General features: G+C 56.1%; 1 protein-coding gene and 1 long non-coding RNA gene across 3 annotated transcripts; one reads left to right on the forward strand and one right to left on the reverse strand.

Annotated features, from left to right (window-relative positions):
* Positions 1–2,434: 2,434 nt before the first annotated feature.
* Positions 2,435–11,942, reverse strand: LOC310883003. The gene is made up of 2 exons (XR_014573287.1): positions 10,208–11,942; positions 2,435–7,687 (listed from the first exon to the last, which is right to left on the reverse strand). It is a non-coding gene; the product is annotated as an uncharacterized lncRNA (long non-coding RNA).
* A 441-nt stretch (positions 11,943–12,383) lies between these two features.
* Positions 12,384–14,140, forward strand: HES4 (hes family bHLH transcription factor 4). Of its 2 annotated transcripts, none has more exons than XM_083802641.1 (4): positions 12,384–12,640; positions 12,733–12,828; positions 12,931–13,018; positions 13,164–14,140. In XM_083802641.1, the coding sequence occupies exons 1-4, from the start codon at positions 12,464–12,466 to the stop codon at positions 13,751–13,753; spliced, it is 951 nt and encodes a 316-aa protein (XP_083658767.1). In that variant the 5' UTR covers positions 12,384–12,463; the 3' UTR covers positions 13,754–14,140. The 2 variants fall into 2 exon arrangements, with proteins under 2 accessions (XP_083658767.1, XP_083658768.1); XM_083802642.1 differs by having other exon boundaries at positions 12,385–12,574.
* Positions 14,141–19,225: the final 5,085 nt, after the last annotated feature.

Raw genomic sequence — 19,225 nt, forward strand, 5'->3', positions numbered from 1 at the left:
GGAGAGGGAAAACGTTCCTGATCGATACAATTACGGTGCTTCGGCCGGCTGCTTTAGAGCACGGGCGTGCGAGCACCGTGCAAGCACCGAGCACGTCCCAGCTCAGCACAAACCAAGCCTCCGGGGGCGCTCAGCACCCCAGGGCTTTGCGGGCCAGCCCCAGGAGCTTGGGCAGGACCCCAGCACGGGGGATCCTTGGGTTTTGTCTTTCCAGCACCCAGCAAAATTAGACGACTTTTTCGATCTTGCCTTGGATTTGCAGCCAGCGGTCGCCACCAGCTCCCCTCCTTTGGTGTCCCTGCAGGGTTTTGATGGCAAAAGCGAATTTTGGCTTTGGAAGAGCCCTCGAGAGCTGGGCTTGCTGCTGCCGGGGCTGTCGGAGGAGAGGAATGATGTGGGGCAGTGCAGGGGGAGAAGCAAAGCCCCAGGTCCGGGTGCAAATCCCACTGGGGCTGGGGCTGCACGCCAGGGCGGGCTGGAGGGATGCACTTGTCCTTCAGGCTTTAAATCCATTAAATTAAACAGGGAAAAAAAAATGCAATTAGACGGAAGGAAAGGACGGGAATTAATCACTAATAAACTTTTACCCTTTTTCTTGGCTAATGAAACCAGCATATGGTCCCTATCCCGAGGACAAGCCGCCTCCTGGGCTCGGTTCCTCGCCCGCCGCCCCGCTCCCTCCCTCCGCTGCTCTTCTGCGCGCCCCCCGTCTCCGTCGCTCTCTCCCTGGGCTTTTAATTACATTCATCTATTTCCACTCACTAGGTCTGTCACTTTGCAGCAGGACTGCTGTAATTATGCTGTGGGAAGCACCGCTCACTTCGCCGCAGCCTGAGCGGATTAAGGATCCTCCGCGCCGTTTCCCACCCCTCTCTGCCAGGTACCTGCCCGGAGATGACAGATGGTCAGGGGCCATTTATTTCCCCTAATGAGCTGGTACAAAAGGAGATGGCTCCCAAAACACATGTATATTTTTGGCAAACTAAAAAAAAAAAAATAAAAATGCCCCCGGCTCCCAGGGCTGGGAGATGGGAAGGGTCTGAAGCCAAGGCGAGGAAAGTGTGCCAGGAGAAATTTGGGGCTTGGAGGCTCTGGAGGCTCTGGGAAATGCTGTGGGAAAAGCTCAGCAGCTTGGGGAATGGGGCAGGAGACTTTTAAAATGCTTTGGCTCCTCTCAGCTCAGCCACGGGCCAGCAGAAACATGAGGTTTAGGCCAACGTGGATGAGAGAGGGGCTGGTGGTGGGCACTGGAGGCAGCCGAAGGATTAAGGCAATTCCAGGACTAAGCACGTGCAGGGATTACAGCGTGAAAGGGGAGCAGGGCTGCGTGCGGCCTGAGCCGATGTAAAGCGCCAGAGCTTCGAAGGATGTGCACAGATTAACGCCAGCTGCGGGCTTAGCCACAGAACTGGAGTCACTTTAACCCTCCCGAAAAGTGCCGCCAGCGCCGGAGGTGCAGGTACAGCCACCCAGCATCCCCCGAGGCCCAGGCACCGGGTTCTAGGACTTGATTTCCACGTGCAACTTATTTTTTGGGACAAGAGCTTCCTTGCACCCACGCGTCTTTGGCCACGGTGACAACCGGAGCGCATCGTGCAGCTTCCAGGGGCAGCCTCGGAGCACCCACCTCCAGCCCATCTCCTCCGGGTACCCAAAAAGCAAAAAAAAACCCCAAAGCCCCGAGCCTCGAGCCGAAGCCTCGAGCCTGCTCGCGGGATTTGCAGCCTCCGCGCGTTTGCTCGAGGCGGCACCTGCGGGACGGGCACAGCTCAGAGCCAGCGAGGCTGTCCCGGAGACGAAACGCTGCTAAACCCAAGGGTCCCGACCCGTGCCGGTAATTAAAAATCCCACAGCAGTTTGAGAGAAAGCAAGGCAAGTCTCCTGGCCGCCCTCCAGCCCCGGGGAATTATTTTCAGCCCCTCGACCCCACGGCCGTGGCAGCTGGGACACGACGCGGTGCGCGCCGGGGCCACGCAGCCCCGCGGGAGCCTGGCCGGCCGCCGCTCGGGGGGGGGACCCCCGGAGCAAGATAAAAGGTGAGCTGGGGGCACCCAGCGTACAGCCCCGCTGCTAGCTCATTAAAAGCCGGCGTTTGCAGGTCCCCCCCTTTAAACTGTTTATCCATTATTGAAAATACCATATGCTACGTGTCCGGGAAGATCAGCTTTCAGCCGCGAGATAAGCTGCCTCCATTTATTGTTCTTCCCTCTCGCCCTCCTCCCTCCCCCTGGGCTTTTAATTACATCCATCACCTCCCACCCCTCCGGTGGAGCTGGCTGCCTGTCTCACCAGCCCAGCAAGGGAACAAGGCCCCCCCCCTTTTTTTTTTCTTTTTTTTTTTTATAATTTTTTGTTTTCCTCTCGGATTCAGCAATTGTTTCGCTTCCCGCACACAAGTCCTAGAGCGAGAGACATTTAGCAGCCGCTGTGAAATTTCAGCCAGGATTGGAATTTATTTTAAGACGCCGGCCTTTAAATTTTTCATTAAACCTTTTTCCCCCTGCGATGCAGCAGGCTGCTGCGGGGAACCGGGGCGGGGGGGGGGGGAACGGCATGTTTGCATGCCTGGCACGTCGGGAAGGGAAGGAGGATTTCTCCTGGGCGAAGACCTCCGGGCACACGCGCCCCGTGCCTGGCTGCAGCAGGGCTGCCTGGTGGGAGCGAGCCCTGGGGGCTCCCTTTGCTCGGGATGGGTTTCCAAGGACGAGCATCCCCGCAGGGTCCCGGGCACGCTGCCTGCTGTAGGGCTGGCTGGAAGCGTCCTGCTACCAGACCTCAGGTTTTTCTGCTTGCAGCTCTGCCAGACTTGAAGCTCCCAAGCTGCAATTTTCCGTGCCGGGTGCCCGCTCCCGCGGGGAAGGCGATGCCCGGAGCGAACCCAGAGGGCACGGAGCTGCCTTCGGGAGGTCGGCCGCCTTCTCCCCACGTGCCCAGCTTGTGTTTTCCGTCCAGCTCCTGCGGTTTGCCCAGCGGGCGCTCTGCAAACATCCACCGGGCACGGGGGTCATCCCAGATTTCAGCATCCCCAAAATTGCTGGGACGGGGCTGCCCACGCGGGCTGAGCGCAGCATCTCCCTCCTGCCACGTGAGCCCTAACCGAGGGCTCCCTCTTTGCCACGCAATAATTTTCCAGTACAGTTCCTAACCCCCTGCTAGAAAGGCTCCAGCGCAGATTTGGCCGCTGTTAGACCAGCATTCCCATCGGACTGCAAAGCCAGGCATTTCCCCTGCAAAGCCCATCCTCGGGCAGGGTCCCGTGCACCCTGGTGCCACGCCGCAGCTCCGGGGACAGCTTCTCCCCCCAAAAAAAAACCCAAGGGATTTGCCCACAGCCGAGCGCACGGGGAGGTTTCTGCAAGGCAGCAGGTTTCAGCTCAAGCTGCCGCCGCGTTTCGCGTGCAGCACTGAGGTGTATCATTAATTTATTAATTATTCACGGAGCGCCAGACGGGCGCACGGGAGATCAGACAGGGATTGCTGGCTCCCAGCAAGCGCCCTGACTCTCCTTATGTCAGGACTTGCTCTTCAGTCACAGACACGTTGTCACCGGCCACCTGCATGTGACAGGACAATCTTTGTTAAGATCCCAATTAGCAGATAATAAGGTCGGCACCAAACCGGATTCTCCCGAGCCAGCCTGGCACCCGCTCTCCTTTCATTTCCTTCCCCCCCACACACCCCTTGTTAAATAAAATGATACCTGAAAAAACTGCGGGGTAAGAAGCAGCTCAGGTGAGCGGAGAGGGGGCAGAGGAGGGATGGATGGAGCAGAAGGATGAGGGGTGCCGGTGGGACCCCTGCCCTATGGATACAGCCCCCGTTGAGGGGTTTGCCCCTGTCCTGAGCCCACGGTGCTGGGCACAGCTCCGGGGGTTGGGGAGGATGAAGAAGGTCATTTAAGGGCCCCCATCGGGCTAAGCAGTTCCCCTTTCATCACTTGCACCCGATTGTCATAAAGGGTGATAAAGGAGAGCGAACAGGCCGGGCAGCCGCTCTGCCAGCCCTTTCATCTCGGGGATGCAAATCCGGGAGCCGCCTCCCCGCTCACCCAGCGCGGGCACGCCGGCGGGGACGCGGCACGGGAAGGGCAGAGGAACCCGCACGGATGGATCGCTCGGGGCAGGCGGCGCGGGCAAGCAGGAAAACCTCGGCGTGCTCTGCAGGAGCCGACGGAGGAGCTGGTGGCACGAAGGCACGGGGAGCAGGGGGCACGGCAGCCCCGCGCCACGCACGTAGGGTCTGGGGGCAAGAAGTGGCCGTGGATGCTTCCTGCTGAAAATCTTCTCCTACGGGCACTTGGCAAACCTCAGACCAGCTTTCAGGGGTCAGTGTTCTCCTACAAGCACTCAGACTGGCTTTCATGGGTCGGCACTGGAGCACCGTGCTCCTTTCCCGCCCCATCACCAGCTCAGAGATGGTTCCACGTTGTCCGTGCAAGCTGGAAAAAAATTGTCCTTGGGAAAGCCTCCCCAGGACCTGGGCTGCCCATCCATTTTCCTTCCTCCCACCTCAACCAGTTCATTCAGGTGCAGGCACGAGAATCATTCACTGGAGTTCTCCTTCCTTCAGAAATCAAAGTCCTAGCATCATTTTTTTTTCTCATCTCCTTTTCAAGCAGCCTTTCATCCAGCGATAACATCTTCAGCAAGAACAACTGGTGGGAACCAGAGCGAGGGCTCGCGGCTCGCCTGCTCCGAGGGAGTTTGGAGCCTCCCGGTTCAAAGTACGGGGAGAAAAAGCTTCATGCAAAATGTCTGGAGATGGGACGGCCCCTCTGCAGCTCCTAGGGAAGCAATCGCTGTGCCTGATGATCCTGAAGGTCCCTTCCAGCCTGGGTGGTGCTGGGATTTTAGGAAACGTGCCCCGAGGTGTGCCAGGACGGGGGTCCTGTCCCTCCTACCCTATTAAGACTTTTTTTTTTTGCCATCCCATGCAATTTTTGCTATAAAGCTGCTACCGCAAAAAATCACAGTCTTACTGCTGGAAGACAACGGGGCGTTTTTTGGGAGCTGCTTTAGCTGGTGGTGCGGGGCCGCAGGGAGGCTCGCTGGGTGCCAAAATCGTGCCTCCGCGGCTCGAGTTTGGGAGTAGGAGTGCTTGGGTCTGGGCACAGGCTGCTTTTCCCCTTCTGTCCCCTGCTGCAGGGCTTCCCACCAAGCTCCCTGCCAGCCCAGACCCTGCTGAGCCCGATCCAGGGCTCCCTCCTCCACCTCCTCTTCCTCTCCTTGCAGGATGCCGCGCTCCTGCGCTTGTCGGGACACCTGGGAAGATGGGCAGGTTGACAAAATCCTCACCAAAAAGCAAGCAATGCTACTTCTGCATTAACAGAAATTTGAAATTCCTATGCACTGCGTAAGAAACAAGCAGAGAAATTATTTTTTTCCCAGCCACGGTGCATCGGAAAGCTTTACATAATAACGAGCCCCACGGAGGGGCAGGGGAGCATCCCACCCAGACCAGAGGAGCACCACGTGAAGGTCCCAAGGGGATTTTTTTTTTTCCCCCAAAAGAGAAGCAGCCCAAATGCTGCCCAGCACCACAAAAACCCATCACGGGAACGCCGCTTTGATTCCTGCCAGCCCCGAGCTCCTGGTGGGTTTGTTGGAGGGTGAGGGTGGGCTGGGCTCGGAGCAGCCCCCAAAGCGTGTCCCGGCACCCGGAGCCCTATTATTTCCCACCCACCTTATTTCGTCAGCCTTGTAAACAAACTAGATTTTTTTTTATTATTATTTTTTCCCCCCAAATATTGATTTTAGCAATCGAATGAAACGTTCCGGCTCTTCGGGAATTCGACCCGCCCTTCCCGCGGGTGCTGGTCAGGGCTCCCAATGCCTCAGTGCACGGCTTTAAAGGCATTTCTGCGCTCTTTTGGATTAGTGACCCATTCTAACAGGTCTTCATTGACCGGGAGCGTGGGTCTCTCAAAGAGTCCATTGGATACAGCTTACAAAAGAGTTTAGCCGGAGATGAAGAGTTTACAAAAAAGTTTGTAGGAAACCGTGGAGTCCTTTTAAAAGAGAATAAACTGCCACTGCTGTGTCTGGGCCGAGTTAATCTGATTAGGCCAAGCTCATCAACGGCCCCGCTGAAAGGAGCGAGGCGGGGGGAGAGCAGGCTGGGGACAGCCCCAGAGGAAAACCGGGCACCTTTTTACCAGCGAAGTCAAACAAAACCCATTGTCGCCGGGCACGCTTGCCTACAGATGGCAAAATGACAAATCTTTGCAAAGGCAAAGCCAATGTAATCGATGGCTTTTTGTTGGTGGCGGTGTCGTTGTTTCCCCAGGTATGGGAACAGACACTTAATGAGATTAAGGGAAACCAAAATGAGAGGGGCCACGGAATAGCACGGGTAATTGTCCTGGCTGGTGGGATGGCACAGGCCCAGGAAATTCACCTTCTCTGCATAAAATGTGGAGGAATAGGAAGCCCTAACGCATATCATTTATGTTCCTAGGTCCCTTAGGGTAGCTCTGGTGGGAAGCGGCGCAGGCCCCGTGTCCGTGCTCCATCGCCACCCGCTCCGAGCTGCCCCTCGGGGACCAGGCGACGCAGAGGCACCGAGGTTTTGCAGCGACCTCCTTACAAACCCAGCTTCTGACGCGGCTCAGAGCCATAAAACCTCCAGCCCTAAGCAATGGTGCACTGATGCATGGAAGTCAACACACTTGCACGATGCTCTTGCACGATGCACTTGCAAGATGCTCTTGCACGATGCATTTGCACGATGCGCTTGCATGATGCTCTTGCACGATGCTCTTGTACAATGCACTTGGATGATTCTCTTGCACGATGCTCTTGCGCAATGCTCTTGTACAATGCATTTCCATGAGTCTCTTGCACGACGCACTTGCATGATGCAGCCAAGAAACCCCTGCCTGCCAGGGTTTCCTGCCTTCCCCTCCTCTCCAGACTTCTCCGCGACTTCAGTCTTGAATTTTTGACCTGGGAAAGCATCGGGCTATGTGACCAACCCACAAGTCTTCGGTCCTGCTGCACCTGCCTGGCCATACCACAGGGCTCGGCCCCACGGACCTGGCTTCACCTGGGGCTGTGCAGGGCCAGGCAGCACCTCGCTTTGACATATTTACTGTGGGCAAAGCAAAAACCCTAATTAAATGTCCCGTCGGAGAGCTACGTCACCATCATTACCTTCCCAGGAGATGTTTGAGGCTCTATATTTGGAGCAGCTCGCGTTGTGCTCGGGTTTACCGTCGGCAGCTCCTCAGCTCGTATAATTAAGAACAGTATCAGCGGAAGGCATGTAAGGAGATTTTCTCCCCAAGGCCACCTAATACAGATGTAATTGACTCTATTTTCTGCTTTCTGCACATGGATTGCCGCAGCTCAGCCCCTATTATCCGCCGACAAATGAACAGGACCCGGTGAAAGGGACCTCTTCAGCCCGCGCCGGGCTCAGAGAATGGAGCGCCGGGCTGTGTTAAATCTGGACACAACGCGGCTCCGCTCCCTCCCTTTTCATCTCCGCCGCCTTTTCAAGATGTTTTCCAGCGGAGGGTAAGTCAGCAAATCTCCGTGCTCGGGCGGAGCGTTGGCACTTGCTGGAGAAGGGAACATCTGTCTCCATCAGCTGGGCTGTTGTGTCGCTGCCGCTGCGCTCCCGCAACCGGGGCGAAGGCTCCAGAAAGGATTTTTGTTTTTGTGAGCACGCTTGCAATTTCCTTTTGCTAAAATTTCCAAGGGCGGGGAAGGAGGAAGGGAGGCGAGAAAAGAAATTAAAACCCATTTTTGCCTGGTGGTGAAAGAGGGCCCGGGGAAAAAAAATCTCCATTTCTAAGGCTGCAAAAATCCCCGCCGCTGCCTTCCCCCAAAAGGATGTCCTCAACAGCAGCATGCACGGTGCTCGATGGTTAAAATAATCGTTAATTTTCTTAGAAATATCCTTGCTTGGAGCTGGAAGAGCCCCAGCTTTTCCTCGGCGCGGGAGCTGCGCATGGCGAGCGGCGGGCACAAATCAGAGGTTTCCCCCCGCTCCCTTTTTTGGGGCTGTTTGGGGGGATTTGGCGAGTCCTACGAGGCCCGGTAATTAATTTCGGCTGAGCTGCGGAGGGACAAAAGAGGCCGGGCGAGGTTTGAAAAGGCTGCTGGGGGCAGAAGGCTGCAATTTGTTACACATTAGGGGCTGCCAAGGGACCCCCTCGCGCCCCGCCAGCCCTTAACGTCTTCATTTCTCCTTCGCCCCGCTACCCAAAGCCGTGTACGACAGGGGGACGATCACACGGGGATAAATCGAGGGGAAATCCAGCAGGATTAGAGCCCGATCCCTGGGCAAACAGGAGCCGGAGGGGCCGACCCCAGCCCCAGCTGGCCGCCCCGACAATGCCCCGAGCAAACGGGGCCGGGGCTGCAAGTGGGAGACAAAACCTGCACTCAGCCCCCCGCCATCCGGGGGCCTTTTTATGAGCTTGGGTTTTTTTTCCTTTTTCTCCCCCCCCCACCCCACAGCTGCAAGCTTTTGAGCCGGGCTTCCAGATCCGAGGAGCGGGGCTGCAATAAAGTCGGGTTTAGGGATCAAAGGGGGCCGGAGATCCCGCGCGCATCCGGGCTGCGAGCGAGCGGGGAGGTGCGAGCGGCGTGTCCCCCTCTGCCCCGGCCAAACACGAAGATCGGGGCTAATAACCCGCCCCACGATGCCGGTGTGTAGGGCGGAAAGAGCCTCTGAGCTGCTTTTTAATTTTTTTTCTAATACAACGTGTACGGATTTTGGAGGGATCAAGGCTAAACCTACAGGCCGTGCCCAGGGAGGGATCCCACGGACTTTTCGCCCCAGCTTTAGGAAGGAAAATCCCCGTTCTCCGTCCCGAGATGATTTCGAGGCTTTCGCTTTCCCAGTGCGCGCTCGAGGCCGGCTGCCAGTGCTGCAGACTGGGAAAGCAAAACTGCAGCAAGCCAGAGCGGTGCTGAGCACGATACGCACCACCTCTGCCTTATTTCCCATTTCTGCAATCCCCAGCCGTGCTTTCTGCTTCTCCAGCACCTCCTACGGACCTTGCACACGAAGACACGAGTTTTGCACAAGCAAGGTGTGCAAGGCCTGAGCCGGAGCAGAGGCACTGGGGAGGCGAGAAGCTTTACAAGGAGGGGTCTCCGTGCCCTCCCCTCCGCATTGCTCCAACCCCCGAGCAGCAGGGAGCAGCGAACTGCCTGCAAACAACACCTCCAAGAGCTCTGCGCCCACCCGGGGCTGGCTTCGGGGAGGTGCTGAGCAGCTGGATGCAGCCGCCCGCGCAGGATACGGCCAGGGCTGGCCCCCAGCCGCCTGCTCCCGACCCCACGCAGGCTGAGCTCCCGCTAGAGGGATGTAAAATGCTGCAGAATGGGACCTGCAGGGAAAAAAAAAACCCAGCTCCCTGCCCTCTGCAAGCCACCGGAGCATGCACCACGCTGCACGGCGTGCAAAGGGACGGGCCGGGGGCTCGCTTTCCCCCCCCGGACCCTAATTAAGGAGCAGCCCCAGCTGCTCCCAGCGCCGGGTCACGTTATTGCCCCCAATAGTCAGGGGATGATGAACCCAGCTCCCAAACGGCTTCCTCCCCGTTCCGGGAGGCTTTTGCAATCAACCTTTGGCTCCAATTTGTAACCACGACTTTATCTACAGGCTGACTTCGACTTTATCTACAGGCTGACTTCGGTAGGAACAAAAGGTGGTGCAAAGCAAGAAAATACCTCCAAAATACCAGACTTTGGAAATTTGAGGAGAAAGGCAAGGCGTGGTGGCAGGGCAGACAAAAATGCTCCTAAGGTGTCGCACGAAGGATTCACCGCTCCCGGCCTGGGGGTTGCAGCACTGGGTGTGGATTCTGCTGGAAAACCACTCGTTTCACGTTGGTTTTTTCACTGCAATCATGCCATTAATGCACCCTGAATTAACCGCCCAAGGAGGGGCACTATTCTTATTACCGGTTATTTCCTCACGCTATTCCTACACGAGCAAGGGAGGTTGCACAGAGGGCTGTGCTCTATTTTGTTGCTCTCGTAAGGAAGCAGATCCCCGAGCTTTTCCAATGCGACTTGCAAGGCTGCTTCTGCAAGCCAACACGCGCCTCAGTGCGCTGGTTTTGCAAAGGAGCAGGCTGCAATTTGTGGACACTAAGATAAATAGTGCTGGGGTCACAAACCCCCCCAAAAAACCCATCCCTCCACAAACCCAACCCCAAAACTCAGCCAGGAGCTGTGGTTGCACGCACCTTGGATGGAGAAGCCCGAAATAAATGGGTCCCCCTGCAGCTTTGCTGTCTGTGGGAGGATGGGCAGCGAGGAGTGAAATGTTTCCAGGAGTTTTTGCGTGGTTTAACGTGAGAGCAAGCGATGCTGCTGCCCCTGCGTGGAACAGGTGGGAAAGGGGATGGAGCTGGTGCAAAAAAGGATGGGGCTGGTAGGAAAGGGATGGAAGTGGTAGGAAAAGGGATGGAAGCGGCATAGAAAAGGGATGGAAACGGTATAAAAAGGGATGGAAGTGGCATAAAAGGGGATGGTATTAAAAGGGACGGAAATGGTGTAAAAAGGGATGGAATTGGTATAAAACGGGATGGAAGTGGCATAAAAAGGATGGGACTGGTATAAAAAGGGGGTGGAACTGGCATAAAAAAGGGAACTGGTATAAAAAGGACGGAAGTGGTAGGAGAAAGGATGGAAGTGGTATAAATAGGGGGTGGAAGTGCTATAAAAGGGGGATGGAAATGGTGTAAAAAGGGATGGAAGAGGCATAAAAAAGGGATGGAAATGGTAAAAAAAGGGACAGAAACAGTGTAAAGAAGGGACGGAACTGGCATAAAAAAGGATGGAATTGGTATAAAAAAGGATGGAAGTGGCAGGAAAAAGGATGGAACTGGCAAAAAAAGGGATGGAAATGGCATAAAAACAGGATGGAAAGGGCATAGAAAAGGGATGGAACTGACATAAAAATGGATGAAAATGGTATAAAAAGGGGTGGAAACTGCATAAAAAAAGCATGAAACTGGTATAAAAAAATACGGAACTGGCATAAAAAATGATGCAAGTGGCAGTAAAAGCACCTGTGGGTCCCCAGTGCCCAGTGCTTGTTACCCCTTGCACGATGCATGGTGCTCTTTACCCATTTTACGGAGCTCGTTGCCCATTGCACATTGCACGGTGCTCTTTACCTATTGCACAGTGCCCATTACCCATTGCACAGTGCTCGTTACCCCTTCCATGGTGCTCTTTACCTATCGCACGGTGTACAGTGCCCGTTACCGATTGCACGGTGCTCATTACCCATTGCACATTGCTCGTTACCCTTGCACGGTGCCCGTTACCCATTGCACATTGCTCGTTACCCTTGCACGGTGCCCATTACCCTTGCACGGTGCTCGTTACCCTTGCACGGTGCCCATTACCCTTGCACAGTGCCCATTACCCATTGCACGTTGCTCGTTACCCTTGCACAGTGCCAATTACCCATTGCACGGTGCTCGTTACCCTTGCACATAGCTCGTTACCCATTGCACGGTGCCCGTTACCCTTGCACATAGCTCGTTACCCATTGCACGGTGCTTGTTACCCTTGCACGTTGCTCGTTACCCTTGCATGGTGCTCGTTACCCTTGCACGGTGCCCGTTACCCATTGCACGGTGCCCGTTACCCTTGCACATAGCTCGTTACCCATTGCACGGTGCCCGTTACCCTTGCACGGTGCTTGTTACCCTTGCACGGTGCCCATTACCTATTGCACGCTGCTCGTTACCCATTGCACGGTGCTCGTTACCCTTGCACAGTGCCAATTACCCATTGCACGTTGCTCGTTACCCTTGCACATAGCTCGTTACCCATTGCACGGTGCCCGTTACCCATTGCACGGTGCCCGTTACCCTTGCACGCTGCTCGCTGCCCCTCCCGCGGCGCCCCTTGCACGCCGCACGCCTCCCGCCGCTCTCCGCACGGCGCCCGGCGCGCGCCCCAGTGGGCGCGGCCTCCCCCCGCGGGCCGCCGGGCGCGCGGCGGCACGTGCTCCCGGCGCCGGGCGGCCGAGGGCGGGGCCGAGCGCCGCCCGCTTGATTGACGGCCGGGCTCCCCGCCAGCCAATCGGCGCCGGCGCCGCCGCCCGCCCTCCGCCGATTGGCCGCCCGCCGCCCGCCGCCGCCGTCCCCGCGTGGCCCCGCGCGCGCCGGGCGGCCTCCCGCCGACGGGCGGGGTGAGGCGCGGGGCGCGCGAGCGAGGGGGCGGGCCGCGCGCGCGCGCCCGCGCGCGTGACGCCCCGGCCCGCCAATCGCGGCGCGGGCTGCGGGGCGGCGGGGAGGGGGGGGGGGCGATCCGCGCTGCCATTGGCCGGCGGCGCTGTGGGAACGGCCGCGGCGGCGGTTTCCCACGAATGGGGAGCGGGCGGCGGGTATAAAAGGCAGGGGGGGAGCCGGCCGCCGCCACTCCCGGCCCCGACGCCGCCGCCGCCGGAGCTCAGCGGTGCAGCCGCCGCCGCCCGCAGCGCCATGCCCGCAGACGCGGGCCCGGAGAAGCCCACCGCCTCGCCCATCGCCGGGGCGCCGGCCACCGCCAGCCACACGCCGGACAAGCCCCGGAGCGCCAGCGAGCACCGCAAGGTAAATGGCGGGGCCCGGCCGGCGCGCGGCGGAGGTGGATGGCGGCGAGCCGGCGGCCGTGCTGAGGTCGGTGCATGGGGAGGGGGGAAATTAAATCAAAAATTAATTTGGGGGGGGGCGTGGAAGCGATCGGCGACCAACCGAGGCTTTCCCCGCAGTCCTCCAAGCCCATCATGGAGAAGCGGCGCCGGGCGCGCATCAACGAGAGCCTGGGGCAGCTGAAGACGCTCATCCTGGACGCGCTGAAAAAAGACGTGAGTTGGGGTGTTTTTGGGGGGGGGAAGGGGAAACGGAGGGGGGTCTGGGGGGTGAGGAAGAAGGTGGGGGGGAGGCTGACGGCCGCTGTCGTCCCGCAGAGCTCGCGGCACTCCAAGCTGGAGAAGGCGGACATCCTGGAGATGACGGTGAAGCACCTGCGGAACCTGCAGCGGGCGCAGATGACGGGTAAGGGCGAAACCCGGCATCCCTCTCATCATCCTCTTTAAGAAAAAAATAAAAAAAATCCCTTTTCAGGGTTTTTTCGGGGGGGGCTGGGTGGCCGCTCGCACGCCACCCCGCAGCCGCTCACCCGCCGCCCTTCGCTTTGCAGCCGCCCTCAGCGCCGACCCCACGGTGCTGGGCAAATACCGGGCTGGTTTCAACGAGTGCATGAACGAGGTGACCAGGTTCCTGTCCACCTGCGAGGGGGTCAACGCCGATGTCCGCACCCGCCTGCTCGGCCACCTCTCGGCTTGCTTGGGGCAGATCGTGGCCATGAACTACCCGCTGCCGCCTCCTCCGCCGCCCGCCGGGCAGCCGGCGCATCTGGCACAGCCGCTGCACGTCCAGCTGCCGCCCGCCGCCGGAGCCGTGCCCGTGCCCTGCAAGATGAACCCCGCCGAAGCCTTGTCCCCCAAGGTTTATGGGGGTTTCCAGCTCGTCCCGGCCACCGATGGCCAATTCGCCTTCCTCATCCCCAACCCAGCCTTCCCGCCCGGCTCCGGACCGGTGATCCCCCTCTACGCCAACGCCAACGTCCCCGTGTCTGCAGGAGGAGGAGGAGGATCGGGGAACGCATCTGCCACCCCGTCGGCGTCCCCGGTGCAGGGCTTGACATCATTTGGGGGCAGCATTGTGCCGGCGTCCCAGGCGGGGAGCCCCGTCGCAGAGCGCAGTGAATCCGTCTGGAGGCCTTGGTGACTTGCCTAGAGCAAAAAGGCACGAAACTCTGCTTGGCTCCGTTGTAAGGAGCCCTGTTATGGTTGGGTTTTTCTTTTTTTTTAAAAAAAAAAAAACGCAGAATGGAGGATTTAAAAGGAAAAAAAAAAAGGACCTCGATATGAACGTGCTATTTATTATTTTCAGAGGTTGGGATCTCGACTTGTATTTTTACTCCTTTGAAATGCCTTTATTTGAGATACTTTTTTTAAGAAAAAGAAATAAATGAGAAATAGTTTTGTAACAAATATTCAAAAAGTATAATGCCAAAGTTGTTTGTATCCCGTTTGTCTGTGTGTGTGTTGCGTGCCTGTGTTGGAGACTTCCAAAAAAAAAAATGCAGGTGTTTAAATAAACTCTTTGAAATAGGTTTTTTTTCTTCTTTTCATTTAGCAGGGACAAAGCTAATCCTCAGGAGGGGGGGGAAAAAAAGTAGGGGCAAACTTTATGGCCTTAAGTAAGGCTGTTGGAAGGGATTCCTGCAACAGATAGAGGGGAGGCAAGGGGGGGTGGGGGTCTGGCCCTGCTGAAATAGCACTGAGATCTTTGCAGTGCCCTGTTCCCGCTCAAAACAAAAACAATTCCTAAAAATTTGCCCCTGGAACCTGAGCAATGCACGACCCCAATACCGGTTACTGAAATAACTCTGCTTTTAGGATTTGCTGCTGCTTTTAGGACTTCGCTCCTGTTACCTCTTTTTAGGGATTGAGGGGGGGGGGGGGGGGTGCGCAAAAGTTACTATCTCGCCCACAAAAGAGGCAGGAGAGTCTGTCCCCATTGTGAGGAGGGTAATTAGAAGGTATAAAGGGTCTCATCGAGTATGCAGCGGGCTCTTTGGGAAGTTGGGAACCCTATTGAAACGCCTGGGAACTCGGAGCTGAGGGTTAATGTGTGTCTTTTTTTTTTCTCTCCACTCTCATTGACAGGGCCAGATAGACTCTGATACTCAATGCTGTTGTAAATTCAATTGCCTGGCCTCACAATGCCCACCTCATAAAAGAGAATAACTCGGGGTTGTGGCTTTTTTCTCTCTCTTTTTTTTTTTTTTTTTCCAGTAAGCAAGGGAACCGAGGAAAAGACAGTTTTGCCACCCATTCTGACTCACCCCCAGCACTTGAATCCCGGCCAAGTGGAAGCAATTGCAGCCTCGCGCGCGGGGAATTAACCGCTTCCAATTGGCACCAATTAATAAGGTGCGGAGAAAGCACCTAATTTAATTTATTTTTTTGGTGTGCTTTGCTCCGGATTGACGAGGATACCGTGTAATTTCGCAGAGCAAAGCCGGCACGTGACATGCACGGAGCCCCCCGTGCCTGGCTTCCCTCCGTCCCCTGGGACCCCACAGGTAGGGGGCAATGCTTGGGACCCCCCCCCCTTGGGCTTTGCTTGGCTCTCAGGGAATGCCTCGATGCTTGCAGAGCAGCCAATATTTGCACAAACCTAGGGTTCAAACCTATTTTATTTTTTTTAGTTTTATTTTTTTTTAGGATGCCAATGATATCTGGTGTTTCGAGGTCTGGGGCTGGCGGTGATCGGGCTGTGGTTTATTCGGGGTGGGATTTGGGGTCTGTAGGGCAGACCGCCCCCCCTCTCTGGACTTCTGTGCACCTTGCACGAGGTTTTGGCAAGGGTTTGGTGCAGGAGCACGGGTTGCAATTAACCTTGTGCCGACGCGACCCGGCCACCCCCGTGCACCTACGCGTGGGCCATTGATCGCCGCGCGCTGACCTGCCTCCATCTCGCCGTCACGAGGAGGAACCCGTCCGAACCCGGAGGTTCCCGGGAGGTTTTATTATGCAATCCCCGGCACAAAATCACGTTATCCCCCTCGGCCCTTTACCACCCCTCCTCTTCTGCCGGAGGAAGGCTCGGAGGAGCAGATGAAAGCCCGCCTGCCGCCTGCCCGTAACCAAAAACCTCCCCGGGGCTCTGGACCCAGCCCTCGACGCCCGCTCCCCTCCGGATCCACCCTGAAAATGTCTTTGAGGCCGAGCTGCCGAGCTCCTGCATTGAAAAAAAATATATAGAAAAATAAATAAAACCCTATTTTCTGTGGATTACTGCAGCCCTACAAATGTGACACATGCCTCGGGGACACGGCGCTGCTCCGAAATGATGCCCCGGGAGCAGGGACCCTGTGGTCAGAGCTCTGATTTTATGCCCGGAGCTGCCACATGCCATTTTTTAACCTTTTTTCTTTTCTTTTTTTTTTTTCTTTGGCCTTGGGCATGTCACGGACCTCTCCGTGCCTGGCTTCTGCGGTGCAGGAGGTGGACACGAGGTGAATGACACCAATAAAAACGCATGCCAGAAGCTCAAAATCCTGCAGCGAGGGGTTTTGTTTGCCCGTAGCGCCAAACTGGGCAGAAAACTTACAATTTAGGTGCACCCAGACCCTACATTTCTGCAACCCCCTTGGGCTCCGCCACTCTACCTGTCCCCAACAGGGGGGATGCCGTGCTTCGTCAAGCCTCCCTACGTAGCTCTTTGTAATTATTTTATTTTTATTTTGTTTTTCGGGTGCTGAACCTGGCCTTATCCCTTTAGAGCGGCAATAAAAGAGCAAAGTGTGCTGCTGCTGCTGGCGGGTGAAAGTCCAAAGGGGCGGCCGGGAGCCGCGGGCACCCAGCCACGGGCCGGGAGCGACGGGAGGCAGCGAAACCAGGCCAGGGCACGGCCATGGGGTCTGGGAAGGGGAGGGAAGGGGAGGGAAGGGAAGGGAAGGGAAGGGAAGGGAAGGGAAGGGAAGGGAAGGGAAGGGAAGGGAAGGGAAGGGAAGGGAAGGGAAGGGAAGGGAAGGGAAGGGAAGGGAAGGGAAGGGAAGGGAAGGGAAGGGAAGGGAAGGGAAGGGAAGGGAAGGGAAGGGAAGGGAAGGGAAGGGAAGGGAAGGGAAGGGAAGGCAGGAGAGGAGAGGAGAGGAGAGGAGATACATAAGATAAATGACATACTATACTATACTATATTAAAAATGAAATATAAAATAAAACAAAATACAATAAAATAGAATAAAATGAACTATAAAATAGAGTAAAATAACCTATAAAATGAAATATAAATAAAATAAAATAAAATAGAATGAAATAAAATAAAATAAAATAAAATAAAATAAAATAAAATAAAATAAAATAAAATAAAATAAAATAAAATAAAATAAAATAAAATATAAAATATAGGAACCAACCCAACCCAACCCACCCAAAATGAACCGAACCAGAACAAACCAAAGCAAACCCAGCCCCCCCCAGCCCATCAGGGGAAAGGCAGCTGCTCGGCAGCAGGCCCGGCACGGTGTCCCCACATGTCCCCCTGTGTCCCCCTATGACCCCCATGTCCCCCCGTGTCCCCCCGTGCCCCCCAGCCGCGCGTGGCCACCCGCTTCCCACGGCGGTGGCGGGGTGCGGGACCCGGCGGCGAGCCGCTCGGGCTGTTAAGGTGATTAATTGAAATGAAGTCCCTCCGGAGAACCGGCGTGCTCGTCGGGGTCGGGGTCACGGCACTGAGCCGCTTAATCAGATCTCGGCGTTTAGCCCCTCGGAGCGGGGCCTCGGCGCCGAATTTCTGCTCCGCTATCTCGCCCCTTCCACCGCGCTCAAGCAGCACATCCATCACCCTGCGACAAAACCCGCACCGCCAGCTCAGGTGGGCTTCCTGCGACCGAAACCGCTAGGAAAAAAATAAATAATGATGATGATGATAACTCAGCCCACTAGGAAAAATAATAATAATGATAATAACTCAGCCCCAGCTCGATGCTGCTGCTGTTGTGCCAAGCGTGGGGAGGGAAGGGTGGCCGCCACGCCAAGGCAGTCCTCGGATAACAAATTCCTTTATCTGGCAGAAGCATTTCTCTGGGGAAGGCGGGGGAGGTTATTATAAGGTTACCCCAAACTGTTGTTAAATAAAGTTGTTTTTTTCATTGCGATTCAGGAGTATTACGCAGATAAATCACTCTGGCTTTGTTATGGGGTGGCTCTAAGGCTGATCCCACGCACCCCAAAGGGACGTGCCAGGAGCGATGCCCAGCAGTTAGCACGCCCCATTAGCACCCACGATCCGTGCACTGCTCCCGTTCCTCCTCCGGTCCTGCAGGCAGGATATGTCCTCTGTCTGTGCACAAATAATGCAATTCTTCCCATTTCTTTACTCTGCCAGATGTGTGGGGCCAGCGTCTCATTTTGCTGCACACCAAGATTTTTATCCTTGGATCAGCGCCACGAGTTACATCCGTGGCATCTCCAGGCAAAGCCATGCAAGAAACCCCCAGGCTTTGGTTCTACTGGGGGCTGACCCCCCCCCCCAGGCCTTTCCCATTTACAAATTGGTCTCAAATTCATAAAGTCCCAGAGATCAGCCCCAAGGGGCCGTGTGTGGAGCAGCCAAGGGAGATGGGGATGTTTATCAGCTGCCGCCAGGCTCCCCAAAACCAAGAGGCACTTTAAGGAAGTCTGGGGTTCAACAGCAGCCGAGGATTGCTCCGTAAAAATCAGCCTCTTTAAGGCATCTTAAACGGAATGGCGACATGAGAAGTGTCACCCCTCGATGAGGGGCTCGTGTCCTTGTCCAGAAAAAAATTCATCCTAGCTGGCAGAGCACCGGCACCCGACGCACGCCTTTGGGCTTTCCCCGCGGAGGTGGGCGCCTCTCCTTGCTGCCTGCCAGGAACCTCGGGGAGGCAAATATTTGCAAACAGTTTTGTAACTTTTATATATATATATATATATATATATATATTTAATATTTGTAAGCAGTTCCCTACGAGGAAGGGAACAATTTTGAGGCCAAACTGTAAAAAAGCAGACCGCGGCAGATGGAAGGAAGGCATGGGAAGATGCGGCGGTTCCGCCCAGGGTTTAAAGTCAGGGTCTCCGAGCAGCCCGTGTTTTTTTTTTTTTTGACAGCCTCTGGGTGTTAAAACAGCCGACAAAAACCGCGTGCAGGGGCTCTGCCACCAGCTCCCCGGGCCTTCTGGAGCGACAGGGGCAGGTGAGGAATTGTCGGGCGGCGTGGGTGGGATGGCGTGAAGGCAAGAGCTTCCCCGAGACATCTCAAATCAATTAGCAGCATTTAGGAGCTATATTTAACTCCGCTTCTGCAAGCAGGCAGATCCCGGCTTCTAGTTTTCTCATTAAGGCTGTTTACATGTCTGGAGATTTTCTTCTACCCCCGGAGCTGGAGCAGATAAAACAAGCACGAAGCATTTTGCTACCACGGGGGCAATTGCTAAAGGGTTTTTCCGGGGGGACAAAGCCACAGCAGCCTGGGGAGGGTGAGATCTGAGCTTGGGTTGATGTACTTGTGTTTGATCTTGGGGCTGATAGAATTGTCTTTAAAACCTATACCCTCCTATAGGGTGGAAACGAAGGATAACAACCAGATTTCCACCTTCTCCTCGTGACTCACACAGCCCTGACCCAGGTGATGCGCTCTGCATCGAGGCGTTTTTCACGAGAGCAG

Source organism: Anser anser (genome assembly GCF_964211835.1).
Source record: "Anser anser genome assembly, chromosome: 17".
NCBI classification, from domain to species: domain Eukaryota; kingdom Metazoa; phylum Chordata; class Aves; order Anseriformes; family Anatidae; genus Anser; species Anser anser.

Bases quoted from the DNA above. Each gene is read 5' to 3' on its own strand.
- HES4 (XM_083802641.1), top strand. From the start codon at position 12,464: ATGCCCGCAGACGCGGGCCCGGAGAAGCCCACCGCCTCGCCCATCGCC. The intron at 12,641-12,732 runs GTCGGTGCATGG...CTTTCCCCGCAG, and splicing joins GAGCCGGCGGCCGTGCTGAG to TCCTCCAAGCCCATCATGGA. The intron at 13,019-13,163 runs GTAAGGGCGAAA...TTCGCTTTGCAG, and splicing joins GCAGCGGGCGCAGATGACGG to CCGCCCTCAGCGCCGACCCC.